Source organism: Lontra canadensis, unplaced genomic scaffold (assembly GCF_010015895.1).
Source record: "Lontra canadensis isolate GAN:19392208 unplaced genomic scaffold, GSC_riverotter_1.0 scaffold122, whole genome shotgun sequence".
In the NCBI taxonomy this organism is placed as follows: domain Eukaryota; kingdom Metazoa; phylum Chordata; class Mammalia; order Carnivora; family Mustelidae; genus Lontra; species Lontra canadensis.
Window position 1 is genome coordinate 4136151 of NW_022631116.1, and position 19956 is coordinate 4156106.

The window sequence follows — 19956 nt, forward strand, 5'->3', positions numbered from 1 at the left end:
TGGGCTCTGTGCTCAGTGGGTGGGGTGGGGTTTCTGTTTCTCTGCCTCTCCCTACGCTCTTCCCCCCAGCTTATGCTCTCTCTGAAATCACTACGTAAATCTTAAAAAAAAAAAAAAAAAAGAATAAAGATGACGTGGTCCTTTATTTTTCTCTACATTTGCAAGTTTTCCCAGGGGGCGGGGAAAAATAGTGCTGGGGGAGGGGCTGTGGGTCGAGAGACTCCCGGTTAACGCCTGCAAGACGGTCAGGGATGTGCCTGGCGTGCGCGGGCGAGGACCCACGGCTGGGTTCCAAGGGATGGTGTGGGCGTGGCCTAATCTATGACATCACCGCATTCCAGGGTGTCCAGCTCGTTCTGTATGTGGTCGATGTACTGATTGATCTCCTTCACTCGCCTGCGGTTCCTCATGACCTCATCCTTGTGGATCTGGGGGGGAAGCCAAGCCCAGGTCCTTAAGTCATAGAATTTGCTGATACTCTTTCCCCAAGTACAGTCTGGGGAAAAGGAAGTATTCTTTGAAATTTGCACAGCTGCATACCTCGTTTACTTTAAAGTCTCCGCATTCTGCTCTTCTCTGCTTTGAGGCAGGAGTTAGGGTGGGTTGGCGTGTGGGTTCTAGAGTCTGTCTTCAGTACGGAATTCTACCATCCTTAATTTGACTGTTTTTTGTGTTGCCCAGAGTATATGCTCCCAGGGGAAGATGGCTACTTTCTCTCTGGCTTATAGCTGGAAAAACGGATGCAGCCTCCTAGACCCTTCTAGACCAGGGTACCGCCCACTCACCGTGTCCACTAAGTGTGTACACCAAGAGTTGGTCCTGGTCACCAGCTCGTCTTCTCGATTGTCGATCTTCAGGAGGTGGATGTCATGTGACGCCCCAACAGCGTTAACAATGGTGTCTTTGTCGACAAAAAGCTGGTGAGGAAGAAAGATCAAATGAGCGTTCATGTCACGTTCCCTGCCCCCGGGTACGCGGTCAGAGCTGAGGAGAAATGGAACCAGCCAAGTGTCCCCTGGCTGGTGGAGGCAGCTGCCCGGCGCCCAGTGCAGCGCCACCTTTGTGTCCTCGTTACAGCTCATCTTCCAAGGACACCTCCTCCCAGACCCCAGCCGCGACAAGCGATGTGGGAGGGGGCCCACCAAGGCACTGACTTTGACTGAGTACTAGACTAGTTGGGAATGTGTTTCCTTCAGGGAGGAGGCGGGGGGCTGTTCAGAGGTGAGCTCTGTCTGCTCCCACAGTGGTTCTCTCTTGCTGGCCCTCAAGTCTGATTTGCCGGACACCTGCCGGCCAGGTGGGAAGCGTGAGGCTGGCTGAGGGTCTCGGGGCTCCTCTGAGGACAGAAGGCCCTGTGAATCTGTGGCTGCTCGCCCCACCTTGTCTCTCCATCGCCCCTCACGTTAACCCACTTGCACTCGGATTATACTTGGGGTCTCCTGCCTTCCTGTTCCTGACCTTGTTTTCTGCCTTGTAAAAAGTTGCCGAGAATGCCCACCCTCTACCAGGCCTGGAGGGCTGGTTCTAGTTGTCCATACTATGGCTGTCGGGTAGCTGGGACAGTTGGAAATCAAGAGGAATCATTTCCCAGAGCAGGGCAAGGCTGCGGGAGCACTTAGCAAGTGTGCTTATGCTTTCAAGGAAAGGCAAAGGACGTGACTGTTCTCTGTCGTTGAGAGAACTGTAGATAAATAGTTGGTTTTTTCCTTTAATATAGTAGTGGTTCATTTAATAGTTTCCAAAATATTCTTTGCGATCTTGAGATACTAGTATCTCTGCAAAAAAAAACCCAAAAATGTTTTCTTTGGGTCAAATACATTTGGGAAAGCCTAGGGCCCTCCTGAATTTTACAGGCCACAAAACAGAGAAGGCTCTGGAGAGTAGAAATTCGTTTTTAACTTTCTCTCTCTTGATTTGATGGTTTCTGTGGCCACAGCCGCCTTTTCAGAGAAATGGCTGTGAATACCACGTGGGGTGATGGGTTTCCACAGAACCCCTTGCTGGGAAGGCAGGCTGGCTGACGCAGCTGATGGTAGCACAGTGTGGGAGAAATGGCGAGAAGTCATGGAGATCTTCCTCTGTGCGAGAGGGGCCAGGCCAGACTCTGGGAAGGGCTCAAAGGTGTGTACAACCTGCCTGCCTCCAAGCTTCAGGCTTGGAGGTGAAGACACACCCCTCAAGACACATTTGTTTCAAAGCAACTTCTTGCAGGTGGAGGGGGGAGACACGGCTTTTGTCACTTGAGCACAGTGTTTGGGGAATCACAGGTTCTCTCTGTGGCCTGGGGCTGCGTGGGGGCCTTGCTACTGCTGCTGGACGCTCATGTGGATGTTCAGAGCATCCCGGGAGCAAGTCTGACCTCCTCGGCCCTCTGCATGTGGCAGCGGCTCGTCGCAGCACCAGGCTCACTGCCCTTGGACACAGTAGAGGGGACTGGTGGCATGCTGGCCGGCACACTGACCTTGCCAGCGGTGGCTGTGGCTGCCAGCGCTGCTCCCGTCCCCTCCCTCCCTGGCAGCTCCCGGCTTCCTCCTTGAGCACCTGCCTTCTGCTTTTCCTTCCAAAGCACCCAAGGACTTCAAAAGACCGCTTTGGCCGGAACAGTGACGAGAGCAGATCACAATCACTCGACTGAATGAGAGGAGTTTTAAAGAGATAAACAGTCTCCTCTTTGAGACGTTTTTATCACGATCTGCTCCTTGATGATTAGATAAGAGAAACCCGGTTTTTTCCTTCACTGGGGGCCCTATTCACGCATCCGGACATCCCTGTCTTGCCACAGGCTCTGAGTCAAACTTCCTATGTTCAATCACAGCTCTGCCACTTACACGCTGTGTGTCTTTGTGCGGGTTACCCTCGTCTCTGTGCCTCAGGTTTCTCATCTGTAAAAGGGGACCATGATGGTAGGATTTTACTGCGTGGATGTGAAAATTAAAAGAACAAATACGTGTCTGGTGTTTCTCAGACGGCTGGCCCTCTGGAGGCCCTCAGGAAATGCCAGCTCTTTGTTGTTAAAATTACTTCTTACAGTCAGGGCATCCTTTCCCCCACTGAGAGCAACATGCACCATTTTGTTGCTTAAATATAAGGAGAACTCAGGGCATCTGGGTGGCTCTGCTGGTTAAGCGTCTGACTCTTGAGCTCAGCTCGGGTCTCGAGTTCAAGCCCTGTGTTGGGCTCCACGCTGGGCATGGAGCCTACTCAAAAAAAAAAAAAAAACAACAACTAGCTAAGGAGACCTAAGCCACAGTATCAAGGTCCTGGGGCTGTCTCTCGATGCGACTGCAGGCATTCCCCAAAGGACAGAGCTCACCCTGGCCACAGAGGGCAGGTGTCCAGGAGGCTCTACAGGCCGCCCCATGAGGCCTCAACGATGGCACTCGACACCCATCCTGCTGGCAAGCCCAAGGCAGAGCCCCATTTACCCTAGTGCCTGGGGCTACCGGCAAACCCAGAAAGCCAGCCTGTACGTAATCCACAGGGAGTGTCTACCGTCTCAGGGTGGAGTTGATTCCAGACTCTGGTCCTCCCAAGCGCCGTCACTTTTTGCGGCTTACCAAACTGAGCTGAGTCGCAGTCTTACCCAATTTTCCCATCCATAAACTGTGAATGATAACAATGCCACTTTTGTAGGGTTCTTTGGGGACATAAAAAAGATGCTAGGTGAGGCTCAGGCTTCCGTGCCCTGACAATGAGCGGAGCTCTGTGTCACCGGCCACCGTGGCCGGCCCCCACTTAGTCAGCAGGTACTGAGCATTCCTGGAACCACGGGAACAGGTGTCACATGGCACCAGGCAAAGTCATCCTGGCAGAAGAGAGGGCTGGCCACTGGCAGGACCAGTCCAGCCCGCTTGTCTGCCGCTGAGTTTCGGGGCCCGTATTTTTCTGTGTCCCAGTTATTATTAGGAAGGGATGTTTCAGTCCTGTGCCCTCTAAGTGTCACGCACCTGGGAGGCGTGCGGTGAGGGAGCTCCGTGACCCCTCAGTGGTACCCCTAGGGGATAACGGAGTGGGCTCTTGCGGGCGGCCTTATTTCAGGGCTCAGGGGAAGTGACATCTCCTTGGGTCAGGTCAGCAGCAGCATATGGCAGGGGTTTAGGGAGGGAGGGCCAGTAACATGGCAGGCCTGCCTACACGCTGCTGCCCCAGGCGTCTGTTTCAGCCTTCCCCACCCCCGAAGCTGTGGGAGTCAGACTGCTGGTCCCCAGAACTTAGCCAGCATCTGACAAAGCACAGCTTCAAGAACTCAGGGCACTTCTACTGGGCTGTGGCTGTGTAGCGCAAGGGACATGGCAGTGAAGAGGCCATCCCTGCCTTCCCCGTGAGTCTGGATTGGCAGTGAATAGTCACATAAGCAAATCCACACACACACATTATAGCCTGAACCCGTGATAAGGGCTGTGACAGCAATAAACGGAGTGTGTGATAGAGAGACAGTGAGTGGCTTCCCAGGAAAGCGATGCGGGAAGGCCTCTCCAAGGAGCTGCCGTTGGAGCAGAGAGCCTGAACAAGGACAAGCCAGACACCGCAGGCCTGAGGGAAGGGCATGTCTGCTGGGTGGACTAGCGAATGAAGGGAGCAAGCGTGGGAGCTTGCAGAATGGCTCCGAGGCTGGGTGAGGGGCGAGGGGCGCGGTGGCTGAGGCAGGCAGGCCAGGCACGAGGGTCTGGTGGACTCCGGTAAAGTGAAGTGCTTGTTCCAAGGCTCATGGGAGGCCACTACCGTGTGCTGGGCACAAGCACAGAATGGTGAGGTTTGGGTTTTCTAAGGATCTCCGGCTGCTGTGTGGAGAACACCTGTAGGAGACTAACATGGAGGTGAGAGAAGCTGAGAAACGGGGAGTGAGATGAATGATGAAGGAAAGCAAGCAGGCTCCCGACAAGGATCTCGCCTGCGTCCCTCCCCAGAGACGTAACACAGAGCAGCCACTGGACCCAAACAAAGCTCACCCCCTGGGTGAGCTCAGGAGCTCGGGCTAATGGCTGATGCGGGACTGCCCATCACTGGACGGGCGGCAGAAGGCGGCTCAGAGATGGTGCCTGGGCCTTCCAACACCTAGTAGTGTGGCCCACCACAGACGTGAGGGTGAGGAAGACCTGCCTGTGAAATCTCAGAACTTTACCTCTAGCTGCAGCTGCCTCTCTCAGAAACTTCCAGAAGCCCCCCAGAAATGCCCTTCTGGAAACCAACTTGTTGGCAAGTTGAAAGCATTTAATTATCATGAGCTCCTCTTTAGCTGCTCTGCACTGAGTGCCCACCAGGTGTTCTATTTGCTGGCCTACTTCATCGGCCAACCACCCTGCAAAGTTATCGTTAAGGTCCCTTTTGCAGCTGAGGAAACAAGCTCTAGGAGTATTGAAGGCTTAGGGAGCCACAGACGGCAAGGGCCCAGCACTGCGGCTGCAGGTCTGGCTCCCGAGTGGGCCCGCCTCGCGCCCAACCCCACCCACTGCCCTCGGCTCCGCCCACCAGGCCTGAGCCCCGCCCACCGCGCCCACGTCCCCGCCCACAGTGCTCACTGCGCGCACGTCCTCTGGCAGGTCTTCGTCCAGCTCGCCCTTGAGGATCTTCTCCAGAGTATTGATGGAGATCTCCAGGAGCTTCTCGTGGTGGTGGTTCTCCAAGTCCCGGCACTGGGCCATCGTGCAGTTAAGTTAAGCAAAGGCCGGGGGCGGAGCTGGCCAGGCACCTCTGCAGACCCCCCAGAGGGCCGGGCCATTTCCTCCAGACAAGAACAGACTTTGCCAGGCAGAAGGGCACCCCTGGAGGGGCCGATTCCTCACCACCTTCACAGCCGGTCCTACACATGCATGAAACCCCCGTGCCAAAACAAACACACCACACACATACAACACACACACACAGTCATCATTACTGCCTCTTGGTGCTGGGTCCCCTCAGAACTCCTCTATCTTCCCCATCTCTCCCTCCCACCGCCTCTGGACTGGACGGGGCAAGCCAAGCCCTGGTCTCCCCATTCTAGCCCTTTTCCCCCACAGCAGCCAGTGAGCTCTTAACCATGTAGTAGACGACCTCATCCTTCCCATGCTCATGGCTCTCCAGGAGCTTCCCACTCTCTATTGCCTCCTCTCTTGGAACTGAATCTCTCTCAGAGCCTCAGGGCCTTTGCACAGGCTGCCTCTTCTGCCTGGAATGTCCTCCCCACTTCTCTGCCTTGTACTTCTGGCCCACACTCAGGTTCTCAGAGAACCCTCCCTCAGGGAGGCTTCCGGGCCCCCAGCCTCTGCTTACTTCCTGCATCCCTAACTTCTGTCTCCTTGCAGGACTGTAAGCCCAGGAAGGCAGAACCAGGAGGTTACTTCTGGGGTAGAGCACAGCAGTTTGTGCCGCCCATCATTCCCCATGGCAGTGCCCTGAATTCAGGTAGCAGAAGGGTTGGTCATGCCCCAAACATTGGCTCCTAATCCTGACATTTAACCTGACAATCTCATTATAAAGGATTTGTCAGTGTCTGCAACGTGGGTGTGGCCCCACTCCCAAGGCGTGTGTACTCGCAACACAGGAGGCAGGCAGGGATTCTGGGGTGCGGTCCCCCTGTGAACATCACTCATTTGAGAACAAATATGCCAGGGCTTCTACTGCAAACCAGGCCCCATGCAGCAACCCGGCTAGGCATCCAAACCTTTACTCTAACAAGGCACCATTGTTCTGAGGGTCAGGGAAACTCCCTCAGACCCTGCAGAACATTCTTTAACATTCCAAGTGGTTGCCAGACCTCCATCTTTGTTGTTGTTGTTGTTGTTAAGATTTTATTTATTTATTTGACAGACAGAGATCACAGGCAGAGAGAGAGAAGAGGAAGCAGGCTCCCTGCTGAGCAGAGAGCCCAAAGTGGGGTTCAATCCCAGGACCCTGGGATCATGACCTGAGCCTAAAGCAGACTTTAACCCACTGAGCCACCCAGGTGCCCAAAATCTCCATCTTTTGAAGTCGAGCTTCTTCCTTGTTGTAAAACAGGAGGTTTTACATTCCTCTAATCTCAAAGGTGGAGAGTCCCACTAAATGTTATCCTGTAGTGGGCTTGATGGCACCCTGATGCAAGCAGAGATCTTTCTGTACATGAAACTGGGGCTTGGGTATTTCTGGTAGAGTGAAATACGATTATAAAATGCTGACTTTTCACTATCTCTGCCAACCTATTTAGGGCATTGGTGGCAGTGGGAGGCGGTAGGTGTGACCCAAAGGTGGCCACCTTGAAGGGGATTACACTTACTTGCATCTTGCTTAGCTCATGAAAGAGCTGTACTCTTCTCTGCCTTTTGTTAAAAATACCAGTGCTGGCGTGCCTGGGTGATTCAGGTCATGATCCCAGGTTTGGGACAGAGCCCCATGTCAGGTTCCCTGCTCAGCGGGGAGTCTGCTTCTCCTTCTCCCTCTGGTCCTCCCCCACCCTGCTCGGGCTCTCTCTCTGAAATAAATGAATGAAATCTTAAAAAAAAAAAAAATGCAAGTGCCCCTCCCCTGGCTCCCCTGGAGGTAAGAGGACCACTGATGTGGGCAGGAGCACCTCCCCACGGAGGATCATCAAGGAAAGGATATAGGCTCTGGACATTTTCAATAAAGAGTGCCACCAAGTCCATGATGTTCCTTTCAAACATGTTTATGATCTCCTGGAAATAACAGAGAACACAGTTAACATGAATATTTAGACATGAACTCGACTGGCCTGGCATCAGAGCAAAAGGCTGATCTGTAAAACTTAGCAGGTGACTCCTCCAATCCCAGACCTTCAGGGTAAAGACCAACTACCTTGACCTTCCCAGATAGAGGTCTACAAACTGGGCCCCTCTCCTGACCTCTTTCTTACAGCTGTGTTCCTCTCCAGCCACTTCAGCTTACTCACCATCCCCTGAAAGTTTAATGCAAAGCTTCCTTCAGGTCTTTGCACGTGCTGGTCCCTCTGCCAGGAATGCTTGTCCTAGTCTTTCCCTCCCACAACCCTCACATACACACACGGAGCTAACCCCCTTCCTTTGGGCCTCTCAGTGGCATCTGTCCATCACCTTCAGAGAAATAGGGGAGAAAGTCGCTAAGAGCCAGACTGCTTGGGTCACTATCCCAGCTCCAGCACTGTGTCTAACTTCCTTGGGCCCCAACATCCTCATCTATGAAATGGGTTTTCTTTGTTATACTTGTCTTGTGGAATTGTGTTGAAATTTAAAGGAGTTACCTCACATGAAATGCCTTGCAAGGTGCCTCAGTAATGCTGGCCGTGACCCCTGACCTCTCACCACAAGCATGCAGCTGCGTGTCTGGCTTCTACCTCCCCCCGATGCACCCCCTCATTGCTGCATCCCAGCACTAAGCTGGAAACCCAGGGCCTAAATGGTACTTGAGTGAGAGAACCATGGGAGATGTGATGGTAAGGCCTGCTCCCCTGTGACCACCCCCCAGGATGGGTCATGCCCCAGATCAACTACAGACTCCCCGGGGGCTGCAGGGGGTGCCGAGGGCACCAGGAATCTACCCGAGTCTGAGGACTGTCTCCAGGCCGAGCTGCACATTTTTGCAACGTGTGTAAACACGGTCGTAATGAATAAACATCGAGTCGTTGAAAAGCACGAGTGCACCTGACAGCTTCTGGGCCACTGGTGATACCAGTACGCCCTAGCATGCACGCACGGGTTCTGGGGAACTTCTGGGTGTCAGAAAGGGGCTGTCCCCGCAGTGAGAGGTCGGGAGCCGCTGCCTGAGCCTCCCCGATTCTCCGTGAGTGGCCTTCTGCTGTGCTCGAGTCTTCGCCAGCGGGGAACCAGCATCTGCCATGTGCTGTGACGGGGAGATCTATCCATGTCTGAGCTGTCACTTGACATGTGAGGGATTGATTAGGCGCTATCTCTTGGCCCAGCCACGGCAGCCTCCAATGAGGTTCGATTCATCACAGCCCTTCAGACTCCCGGCCTCGCCTGCCTTGTGAACACACGAGTCACTGGGGCTGTAAGAAATTCTAGAGAGCGGCGCCCTGGGCTTCCCCAACTTAGTGTTGAATTGCAGGCTCATCGCCCAACCCTGAGATGCGGCAAACACAGGCCGCAATGCGGAGGAGCCTTTGTTCCATCCTAGCGCAGGGGCGGGGGGGGCACTTTGTTTTTCAAGCACCCAGACAGCTGCTTGGGTCTAATAAAAAAAAAACCCTCTCCCCGCTGAGGCTCTGGGTTCTTCCAGGATAGGGATACATTCCTGAGGAATGAGCTAACCTCTCATGCAGCACAAGAATCACTTACGCTCTGAATGACTGAAATATATTAAAACAAACACAGGCCTGATGAGCGAAGAAGGCTTTAGTCAGCCGTGCTCAGTCGCATGGGACGTTTCCAGCAGAGGAAGGCCCCAGGAAGGCTCTGGCTCGAGTGCCATTTTGCAGCTGAATTACTGTGTTCTGTGCCCCCGGGGCCGGGCCTCACCTCCAGCTGCTCTACCAACTGCATCTCCAGCGTCATGAGCACGTTGAACAGCTCTGTGATGTCCTCACTGTATTCCACTATCCTCACCTCGATATTTGTCAGGTTGGACTCCTCTCGAATGGCATTTAGACTCTGGAAACAAAAGGCTGTGCTTTAGGAATCCACGACCCAGTGTAATTAGTTAATGACAGGCAACGGTTGGTTTTGTGGCTAAGAACTTGGACTCTGGGGTTGGACTGTCCCAAGTTCAAGTGTCAGCGAGTCACTTGTCAGCTTCTTGGGCTTGTGGAAGCTACTTATGCTCCCTATGCCTGGAGGTAGTTAGAGCAGATGCTAGCACTGGTTAGTGAGGGCTCAATCCACGTTAGCTCTGGTTTTCACTAGAGATGGCTGGGCTGGGTGGAAGGAGCAATGGCTTCAGAATCAAGTGAACCTGAACTTGAGTCCTGTCTGGGTCACTTATTAGCAGTGTGACCTCGAGTGTGCCCCCTTCATTCTCGAAGCTTTGGTTTCCTCGTGTGAAGGGGGGGAGAAGTGTGTGTGTCACAAAGTCCTGGGGATTAGGTAGTATATGTGAGCTCTTGACTCATAGCAGGGGCTTGGTGAACAGAGTCTCCAATAAAAGGTCCACAGCAGGCAGAGATAGGGAGACACACTGGAAAAAGGTCCAGTCCTTAGGAAACCAGTTGGGCCCACAGAGCACCCCAGAGCTGGACTGTTTGGAATGAGAGAATGCTCACAGGCTGGAAAGCACCCTGGGTTTCAAGCCTGGCACTGAATTCTAGCCAATCACTAACAAACATCCTGGGGACTTGGCCACCAGACACATCGTCAACTTGTTCCTGTTGCTATATGGTATTAGTTGGAAAGGAAGAAAGAGGAACTTGGCACAATTCAATGTGATGAATGATATTTATAATAATGGCTACCCCGTATGGAGAAAAATCAGATTCAATCCCTACCTTGAAACTTACATGAAAACAAATTGCCCTCAGAGTGAAGATCTAAATGTACAAAGAAAAGCCATAAAAGTACTAGAAGGAAACATGGGTGGGTTTTCATAAATAATTTCAGAGTGGAGAAGTCCCTTTTAAGTATAACCAGAAAAACAAACTTGATAAATTATACTACATGAACATTTTAGAAATTCTGAATGGCAGGGGTGCCACAGTGGGTTAAACCTCTGCCTTCGGCTCAGGTCATGATCTCAGGGTCCTGGGATGGAGCCCTGCATCGGGCTCTCTGCTCAGCGGAGAGCCTGCTTCCCCCGCCCCTCTCTGTGCCTACTTGTGATCTCTCTCTCTGTCAAATAAAGAAATAAAATATTTTTTTTAAAAAAGGAAATTCTGAATGGCAAAAGCACCACAGACAGAAAAATGACAAAATGAACCACGAAATGGGAAATATATTTGCAAGTCATTGCACTGACCCAGGACTATCTTCTCAGTCCATAAAGAGCTCCTATAAAGTAATGATTAAATTAAAAAAAAAAAAGGGGGAGATATAGACCAAAAACAAAATAGAAAAAATGAGTTAGGGCATATTGTAAGAACAAAGAGTTCACAGAATAAAAAGTATAAATGGTTATGAAACATGCAATGTTTACCCTCACTTAAGGGGAAAAAAACACACCCCAAGTGTGCCAGACTGGCAAAGACGAGAAGCCTAGGAACACCAGTCTGACGAGCAGGCAGGCCAGGTACAGCCTCCGTGGAGCACACCTGAGCCAAAACCAGCAGAGATAGCCACGCACAGTTCTACTTCCAGGACCTCGTCCTACAGATGAAACCTGCACCAATTTACCCACTGCGACACTGGCGGGAAAAGATCGGAAAAAAATGAACTGTCCGTCAACAGGGGCTGGCTTAATAAATCACGGCTCATCCATGCAATGAGAGATTTTACAACTATTAAAAAAAAGGAAGCAACTCAAGTTTTGGAAGGATCTCTAAGAGGCAGAACAGTGCATAAAGTGCAAAACACAGTGCACGCTACACTTTCATCCTGCGCGGTGTGCGGGTGCACACGCACGCATGCGCACACAGGGACTGGAGGCCGACGGACTGTACTCGCGGGTCTACCGCAGTCATTCTGCGCCCGTGCTTACTGCGCATGTCCTGCGTGTCCTGACTCCGGAGTGCCCGAGTGCTGGTCACAGTTCTGCCCTGGCTTTCTCCCCACTGGTCTCCCCACCATAGTTCCAGGAGGCAGGTACCCCTATTTCTCTAATAAGGAAATGGGGGCTAGCAGAGGGTCACCAGCGAAGGGGCCACATGAGCACTCTGTCCACCCACCCGCTGACCCCAAGCTGTGCCCCACTGGGCACTGGGAGAGCCCTGGGCTCGTGGGGGGTGGATGAGGGGAGGACAGGACAAGCTCAGAGAGGTCCTGTGAGGAAACTCCCAGGCCGGGGCCTCAGGCTCATGGAGTCCCGTGAGCTTCTAAGCTAGCGAGGGGGCTCAGCTTGGGTTGAGCATTGGAGGCACCTGGGGAGCTCGGGAAAATCCCAGTGCCGGGAGGGGGCATCTTTCCCTTGTCCCGTCCCTGCAGAGTCTGGTGTGCCGGCTGCATGAGACCACTGCTCTCGGCTCTAGGAAAGGAGTGCTGAGGTAGTTTGCCCATCCCAGGCAGACTTTGACTGTGTCACCATGATGGGGGCCGCAGGGACCTGTGCCTTAGAAGCAGGGGGAGCTGGCGTGCTCGGAAGACCTCCACCCTGGACACCAGAGAGTCAGGCTTGGCGGCAGCAGGAGCACTAAAAGTAGCCTGGCCCATGTCGTCTTCCACAGGAGAGGGCAGCCCAGGCCTGGGGCTTCTGGAGGAGCCAGCTGGCTGGCGTCCAGACCTCCCAAATCCAGTGGCTTCGGGGACCAGAGAAATGTCAGGGCGGATGTGCCAGACAGGGACCGGTGGGCCTGGAAATGTGGCTTGTCCAGAGGGGACAGCCGCCACTGAGGCCCTGTTGACAACTGTCTCCAGAGAAGCTGGCAACCACAATTTTTCTGTGAAATCTTCCCGTTTGGAATGTCAGCAGGATGTTCAAAACGTTTTAAAACCCTCTGCAGGCCAAACAAAACACACATGTGAGCCAAATGTGTTCCTCTGCTGCCAGGCTTGAACTTGGGGTTGAACGCGGTAACACCCTCCCCATAACCTGAGGAGGAGGGTCTCAAGGGTTAAATCACACGGAATGTGAGGTCATTGGTGAGGCCAACCAGACAAGAACAGGGACTGCAGACCAAGGAGGTAAGGAGGGCGGGGAAGCACGCAGGACCATGGCCAGCCCCCTTATGTCTGAACGTACCTTATCAGGGGGTTTTGAGTTTTTTAAGAGTTTTTTTTTTATTTTTTTTTAAGAGTTCCCAACCAGAAGTGGCTTCCAGGGTTCCTTCAAGCCCCTGACACTGCAGGCAAATGCCCACAGACTTGGTGTGCGGCGACAATTTTTTTAAATGATTTTAAAAAATATTTTATTTATTTGACAGACGGAGATCACAAGTAGGCAGAGAGAGAGAGAGGAGGAAGCAGGCTTCCCGTTGAGCAGGGAGCCCGATGCAGGGCTCGATCCCAGGACCCTGAGATCATGGCTTGAGCTGAAGGCAGAGGCTTAACCTACTGAGCCACCCAGGCGCCCCTTTAATAATTTTTTAGAAATTTATTTAGAGAGAGAGAGAGTGAGTGAGCAAGAGAGAGCATTAGAGGGCAGAGGGAGAAGGAGAAGCAGACTCCCCATTGATCAGGGAGCCTGATGTGGGGCTCCATCCCAGGACCTATCCCAACCTGAGCCAAAGGCAGCCGCTTAACCAACTAAGCCACCCAGGCATCCCTGTATGGACAGTTTTCAGAGGAAAAGGAAGGTCCATAACTTTCCTTAGAGACTCGAAAAGATCTGTGATTTAGAACAAGAATTGGTCTTTAAAAATAATGCTAACTAGGGGTGCCTGGGTGGTTCACTTAGTTAAACGGCTGCCTTTGGCTTGGGTCATGATCCTGGGGTCCTGAGATCGAGCCCCATATCGGGCTCCTGGCTCAGAGGGGAGTCCGCTTGTCCCTCTCCCTCTGCCTGCCGCTCCCCTGCTTGTGCTTGCGCACGTGCGCGCGCGCTCTCTCTCTCTCAGGGAAATAAATAAATTAAATCTTCTAAAAATAAAAATAAATAAATAAAAATAATGCTAACTAGGGGTGCCTGGGTGGCTCAGTTGGTTAAGTGTCTGATTCGACTTCGGCTCAGGTTATGATCTCAGAGTGTGAGATTGAACCCTGCGTGGGGCTCTGCATTGGTGGGCGTGAAGACTACTTAAGATTCTCTCTCCCCCTCTCCTTCCGCCCCTCCACCCCACACACACTTGTGTGTGCTCGCTCGCTCTCTAAAATAATTCCAATACTGACTAAAAGAAACAAGTCCCACCAAGCACACATGGCCGATGCTTGGGCTCGGCCAAGTGGCCTGGGGTCAGCAGGTCCGAAACACCTGGGCCTGCTTCCTCAGCTGGAATGCCCTTCCTCCACCATCCCCGGCCCATTTCTCTTTGTCCTGTGAGCCTCGGCCTGATCAAGCCTCCCCAGGCTCCCCGCTACAGTGGGGAGGGCTTGGGTCTGCACCCTGTGCCAGGTGGGAGCTCGCTAAGGGCAGGAACCATGCCCAGAAGGGGCCCAGCTTCCCAGGACTAGGCACTGGGATGGGGCTCAGAAAATGTCTGCTAAGTGGAAAAAATGAACAAAAGAGCAGTGGTATTGTCATTGTCATTGTAACAGGAGTGGCAACAATAATACCATTATTAACAGTAATGAGGACTCTACCTTGAACCCCAGGTGTGTTTTAGGTGGAGGCCCACAGGCCTCACCCGGGGCTCAGCCCTGGCATGCTGATTGGAGCTGTGGCTGGTGGTGCCAGTGGAAGGCCAAACTTGCCTCTGCCACTGAGCTGTGTGACTGCTGGCAAATGGGGACAATGACCATGGGTCAAAGGGGTCGTCAGAGGTAGACGGTGTGTATCCCCAGTAGTGGGGCCAGGCCAAGGGGCAGGGTCAGCATCTGGAGCAGGAGGCAGGGAGAGGACAGGGCGGGGCAGAGCCTACCAGCAAGTGCTTCTCCTCGAACTTGGCAATCCTGTGTTTGCCCTGCTCCTGGTTTTCCTGGATAGCCTCCTTGATACACTCATTGAAGGTGTCAAGCTCCAATTTCCGCTTCTCCTGCTGTTTCAGGCCATATTCAAAAATGTTCAGGCAGATGATGACGAATTTGTCCTTGTAGGTGAGTGGCTGTTAAGGAGAGTGGCTGGCTGTGTTGGGGGCAAGGCTGCCGGCAGGGTGTAAGGTGGAGGTGGTGGTAGCTCCTGGCAAGGAGGTGGGAGTTGACATTCGGAGTCTACCATGGTGCTGGGGCATTTCTGTCTCCAGACTGAAGGATTCAGGAATGGGACTGGCCTCGGGAAAGGAAGCAGGGGCCATGGGGTGGGGGGTGGGGAACCACAGAGCAGAAGAGAGGCATCCTGGGGGACCTCAAAGGGCCGGGAGGGGCTGGGAGCCCAGGGGGAGCCAGCCCCAGCCAGGGAGCTGAGTGGTGTGTAGCTCTGTCTTCTGGTATGTTCTCTAGGGGGCAGCTTTGTTGGAGGCCTGTCTTTTGCTCACCTACTGCAGGCGGGCTGAGGGAGCCTACAGAGGTCAGGGAACCATAGGCTTGAAGCAGAGAGATCCAGGTTCAAGGCCTGGCTCTGCTGCTGCTTCTCCCTGGCCAGCCGCTTCACCGGGGCCTCAGTGTCGTCACCTGCAGCACAGAGTCCTTGAGGTCAGAGGTCAGGCAGGCTCAACAGCCCAGATGGGAGCCCAGCTGGCCCAGCTCGCCCAGCTGGTGGGCAGCAGAGCCCAGCTGGGAAACCATCTGTCACCTTCTGCTTAGCCTCACCCTTTCTAAAATGCTGGGTTTTTAAGAGAGAGTTTCTTTCTACCCAGGGATGGTGCCATTATCTTGCCCGTAGCCATGATGACAAGTGCCAGTCACATTCTCTGGGCTCCAGCCAACTCGGGGAAATGATGCAGGCTCTTAGCCCCACTGACAAGGGCTTGAATCCCAGCTTCTAACTGCATGACCTTGGACAAATCACCCTCTCCAAGTCTAGCTTCCCCGACTATAAAATGGGATTCATCACAGGACCCATCCAGTGGGCAGCTGGGAAATTATAAACTCGGTATGCAAAGCACACAGCAGAAGCAACTAAATACAGATCCTGTGGCTTTGTGCCACAGACACGCACTTCAATTTTCCCTCTTGGACAACCTGGCTTGCGGAGCACAGCAGACCCTGTGCCATGCCAGTCAGAGAGTCAGTGTGTCCCCTGAAATCTAGACAGCCCTTCCCCCAGGCTGAGCAGAAGGGGACCCGCCCCTTGCCGGTTGGCTGTGTGGGGCCCAGGTTCTGTCAGAGGCGGTGGCCATGAACTTGGAAGGATATCCCTGCAGGAGCTCGCCAACGCCGGGCAGGTAGGCCAGCTTGTTGCCTTCTACATCCTCGGTGTACATGCTGTCAAACAGGAAGGAGCCGTTCAGGTGCTCGACGAACGCGGCCTATGGTCAGAAACACAGAGGGATCGGAGGACTCGAACTCATCTCACAGGCCCTGGCGAGGGCTTAGTGGGCCAGGCCCCGCCCTGGGCACCAGGGTCACTGGACACTGTGTGGAGAGCGGAGGAAGGGATGCTCCCCTGGGGCTTCAGCCGTCAAAGAAGGCAGGGAAAGGCATGCTGGACTGGAGGCTAGCACATGCAAAGGTCCTGAGGCATCAACTGAAGGTGGCACGTGGCTCAGTATGGCTGGAGGAAGGGGCCTAGGGCTGTGCTGAGGAAGGACTTAAACCTTCCTGGCTGCCAGGGAACTACCCAATGGGTTTAAGAAAAGGAGCTGGTCTATCAGATCCTTTCCCCAGGCCCTCAGGCCGGAACCCGGGCTGCCAGTGAGGAGACGAGGCAGGTGGAGTCCAGGTTGAATTGGAGCTGGCTCCAGGGACAGGTGGCAAGCAGAGCAAGGCGGGGAACAGGGCGCTGGCCTATGGCTGACAGACACGCTCCATGGGAGCGAGGAGAGGCAGCCCGGCATACATTCTCCGTCAAGACAGGTTTCCGGGGCCTGGGCCCTGCAGACGTTCATCACATCAGGCCCATGAGCCGTGGCCAGCGTCCTCGAGCCGGGGGAAGAGGGAGGCAGGCGGCAGGGCTCCCCCCAGCAGAGTACCTTGTGCTTCTCCAGCTCCACCTGCCGGGCCAGCTCATCGTCCAGCCGGGCCTGAATCAGGTTCTCTCGGTGCTTCAGCTCGTCGATGCTGTACTGGTGCTTGCTCTCTGCCAGCTCTTTCTGAGGGGGGAACAGGGAGCGGCACTATTCCCGGGGCATGTTCAGACCCTCCTGGCCACGCCGGCCTCTGTCATCCTGCAGCCCCTCTGGCGTGGCTGGGGTGTGGACAGCCCCCAGTAAGATTGTGTGCACAAGAATGGCTTGCTTCTTCAAGGCCTTTTCCAAGTATTCTGAGGCTAAGGGAAATTAGTGAAGGACCCGGAAGATGGGGGAAAGCAGCAAGGCAGACGGAGTATCTGTGGGACATGTCCTGGGGCAGGGGCCACAGGCCACAGTGACATGTGCCCCTGGCTCTCCACAGCGAGTGTTCTGGCTCTGGGATGCACCATGGGAGAGAGAGGTCAAATGAGTTACCCAAGTCATAGGCCTGGGGACAAGGGCCTCAGACCTTGGCTCTGTGCCCTGCCCCCTCGGCTTTCCTCCTACCCCTCCTGCTCATCCCCCTGTAGCCACCAGGGACTGCTGGAGCCCCTAGGGCTCAGTCCTCCCCTTTCTCGGCTCACTCTACACACCCCAGGTGATCTCACCAGCACTAAGGCATTTAAGCACAAGCATGTCTGATTGCTCCATCCTCAAATGACACTCTGGTCTTTACCTTCAGCACAGATCCTACCTCTGAGAGCCAGACAGAGCTTCTGAAGCCTTCTCTCCTCCAGCTGCCCCAAGAGCATTGCCAACTCACCATGTCCAAGATGGACCTCTGTCTTCCCATGGTCCCACTGGGGTGGGCAGCCCCCAAGCATCCAGCACCCCAGCCGGAGACCCGGGAGACCTCCTGGACCCTTCCCTGCCCATCAGACCCCGGCTGCACCCAGGCCTGTCCCTGCTAGCTCCTGATCATGTCTCCCCATCCTCTCTGGCCAGGACCCCTGTCTTAGCCTCCTCGCCTGCCTCTCCCATGCACCTAGTCTGCAAAGTCCCCAGCAAAGAGCCAGAGCCATTCTGTGCAATGCAAACCTCATCTTGTCAGTCAGTCCCCTGCTTCCCTGGTAGGCCTTCCTCTTGGGCATAAGGTGATGATACGCTCCTGCCGTGGCCTGCAAGGCCCTGCCTGCCGCCCTCTCTCATCCTGAACATGAGGTCAGTATATGGATCATTGTAGTTTTGTGCCTTAATTTGTGCCTTGGCTGCAAAGGGCTTATATTGCAGAGTTGAAATCCTTCTAAAGATCTGCTATTTGGGGGCGCCTGGGTGACCTAGTCGGTTAAGCATCTGCCTTTGGCTCAGGTCATGATCCCAGTGTCCTGGGGTTGAGCCCAACATAGCACAGGCTCCCCTCTCACCAGGGAGTCTGCTTCGCCTTCTGCCTCTCCACCCCCCACCATCATGTGTGCTTGCATTTTCTCACTGTCTCTCAAATAAAATCTTTTTTTTTAATGTTATTCATTGAGTTGCATGTTTATATTGTTTTCTTATGCATTGATACTTTAATAAGCAAATTTAGATTTTTAAAATTCTCTAGTATCTTACCCCTCTTCTCCTCTCCATTTCCCCAGTCCTGCCCTCTGCCTCTCTGCTTCCCTTACCCCTGTCCCACATCTCTCCGGGCCCCATTCTCCACACCAGTCCCTGAACTGCTGACCACATTAGGAATTCTGCTGAAAATGCTCAGGGTTCCCCACAGGCCTCCACCTTTGCCTGGATTAGTCCAAAACCCCAACATGGCCCCGCTCCCCCCACCCACCCACAAAGCCCCACAAGCTCACAGGTCCTGCCCATACTGTGTGCTTTGTGGGGACTGTCCTCTGTTCCCCTGCATTGAGTGGAGGACCTGCCTTCAGGTACAGTCCAGGGCTTCAACTTAAAAGTGGCTTATGAAAACAGGGCCTTCTGGAAGGTCCAGAGAAGGCCTATGAAAACAGGGGGAGCCCTCCAGGAGAGCTCCACAGAGCAGAGAGGCACCTCAAGAGCCTGCTCTTAGAACTCTGTCCTCCCACAGTCCCGCTGAGGTGAGCGGTGTGCCAGCCATCCAGCACCCCAGCTGGAGACCCGGAGACCTCCCAGCCCTCCCTTGCGTGGCCTAGGTCTCGGCTCAGCTGTTCTGGGGCCCAAGCCCCGCAGCACCAAGAGGCCAGGGGCTCGGGGCTGGTTGCAGCTGGCCTCAGGGCAGACAGTCAAGTAACAGGGGAGTTCCAGGTGTCCCTGCTTTGCAGACCTCTGCTCTGATACCCTCTGACTTATTATTTATCTTGATGCTTCTAGCCAAGTCTCAGAATTGTGAAAGGAGCCTTTGTTTCCTTGCTGCACAATGGAATGCCTAGACTCGGCTGTCTGCCCTTTATGGAAACTTCTGGGGACTGGGGAGAGAATGCCTTTGGAGCTGTGCTATGTTAGGCTGTCCCCTGGTCCTACAATGAGCTTTGAAACACACCCCAACAGCTCTCTGGCCTATTCCAAGCATTGGACCCCAGGCTGACCTTCAAATTATTATCTAAATGAAAAACAAAACAAAACACCAAACTTGAGAGTTTTAGAGTTCAAGCCTCAGGTTCTGGTACTGTCATGGGAAAAGAGTTCAAGCCTCAGGTTCTGGTACTGTCATGGGACAAGAGAAAGGCATGGTCTGATGATGGGCAGCTCTCTGACCCCACCCCATTTCTGCGGATCTTCCAGAAGGTTCTGGCAAACAGTGGGCTCCATACTTGGAAGGTGGCCCAGTTCACCTAGGTGCTGTGCCCTGCTCTGGGGCCCAGGCCGGGCAGGGTCAGCCCTGAGACCCGTGGGCCGGTCTTCCTCCCCTCTCCTGCTAGGCTCTCCTGGGTGCTCCCCATCACCTTAGTGCCCCCTAGGCATGGGCTTGAGCTGGGAGACCCTGAGGGACACACTTGCCGTGTGGTCATCGATGCGCCGGAAGTCCAGGTACACGAGGTTGGGAAGGTAGGCACAGATGAACATCTTGTAATCCTCTGACTCTGCGATGGGGTTCCCAGAGAGGCTGAGCGAGCGCAGGTCCTTGAACCGCCGCAGGTAGATGATCTGGGGAGACAGAGGGAGAGCAACCCATTCTCCCGGCGGCCGCGAAACGGAAACCAGCCCCGCCGGCCTCTCCCCTCGGCCTTCTGCCCGCATCCGCAGCCTGGCCATGACACTGTTGGTGGTGGGTGGAGTGACAAGAAAGGAACAGGCTGGGGGTTCCAGGCTGGACAGCTGTCCAGATCAGCAGACCTGGGTTCAAAGACCGGCTG

The 19956-nt window shown here is 54.1% G+C and overlaps 1 protein-coding gene across 2 annotated transcripts in view; it reads right to left on the reverse strand.

Annotated features, from left to right (window-relative positions):
- Window positions 1-286: 286 nt before the first annotated feature.
- The window catches only part of DRC3 (dynein regulatory complex subunit 3), a 31162-nt gene continuing 11492 nt past the window's right edge, over window positions 287-19956 (reverse strand). For both annotated transcript variants that reach the window (XM_032841334.1, XM_032841335.1), the window contains 9 exons: window positions 19601-19747; window positions 16652-16771; window positions 15876-15988; window positions 14504-14678; window positions 9426-9557; window positions 7561-7631; window positions 5520-5643; window positions 786-917; window positions 287-428 (listed from right to left, as the gene is read on the reverse strand). In XM_032841334.1, coding sequence (XP_032697225.1) covers window positions 315-428; window positions 786-917; window positions 5520-5643; window positions 7561-7631; window positions 9426-9557; window positions 14504-14678; window positions 15876-15988; window positions 16652-16771; window positions 19601-19747 — 1128 coding nt within the window. In that variant the 3' untranslated portion in view covers window positions 287-314. The remainder of the gene's footprint in view (window positions 429-785; window positions 918-5519; window positions 5644-7560; window positions 7632-9425; window positions 9558-14503; window positions 14679-15875; window positions 15989-16651; window positions 16772-19600; window positions 19748-19956) is intronic.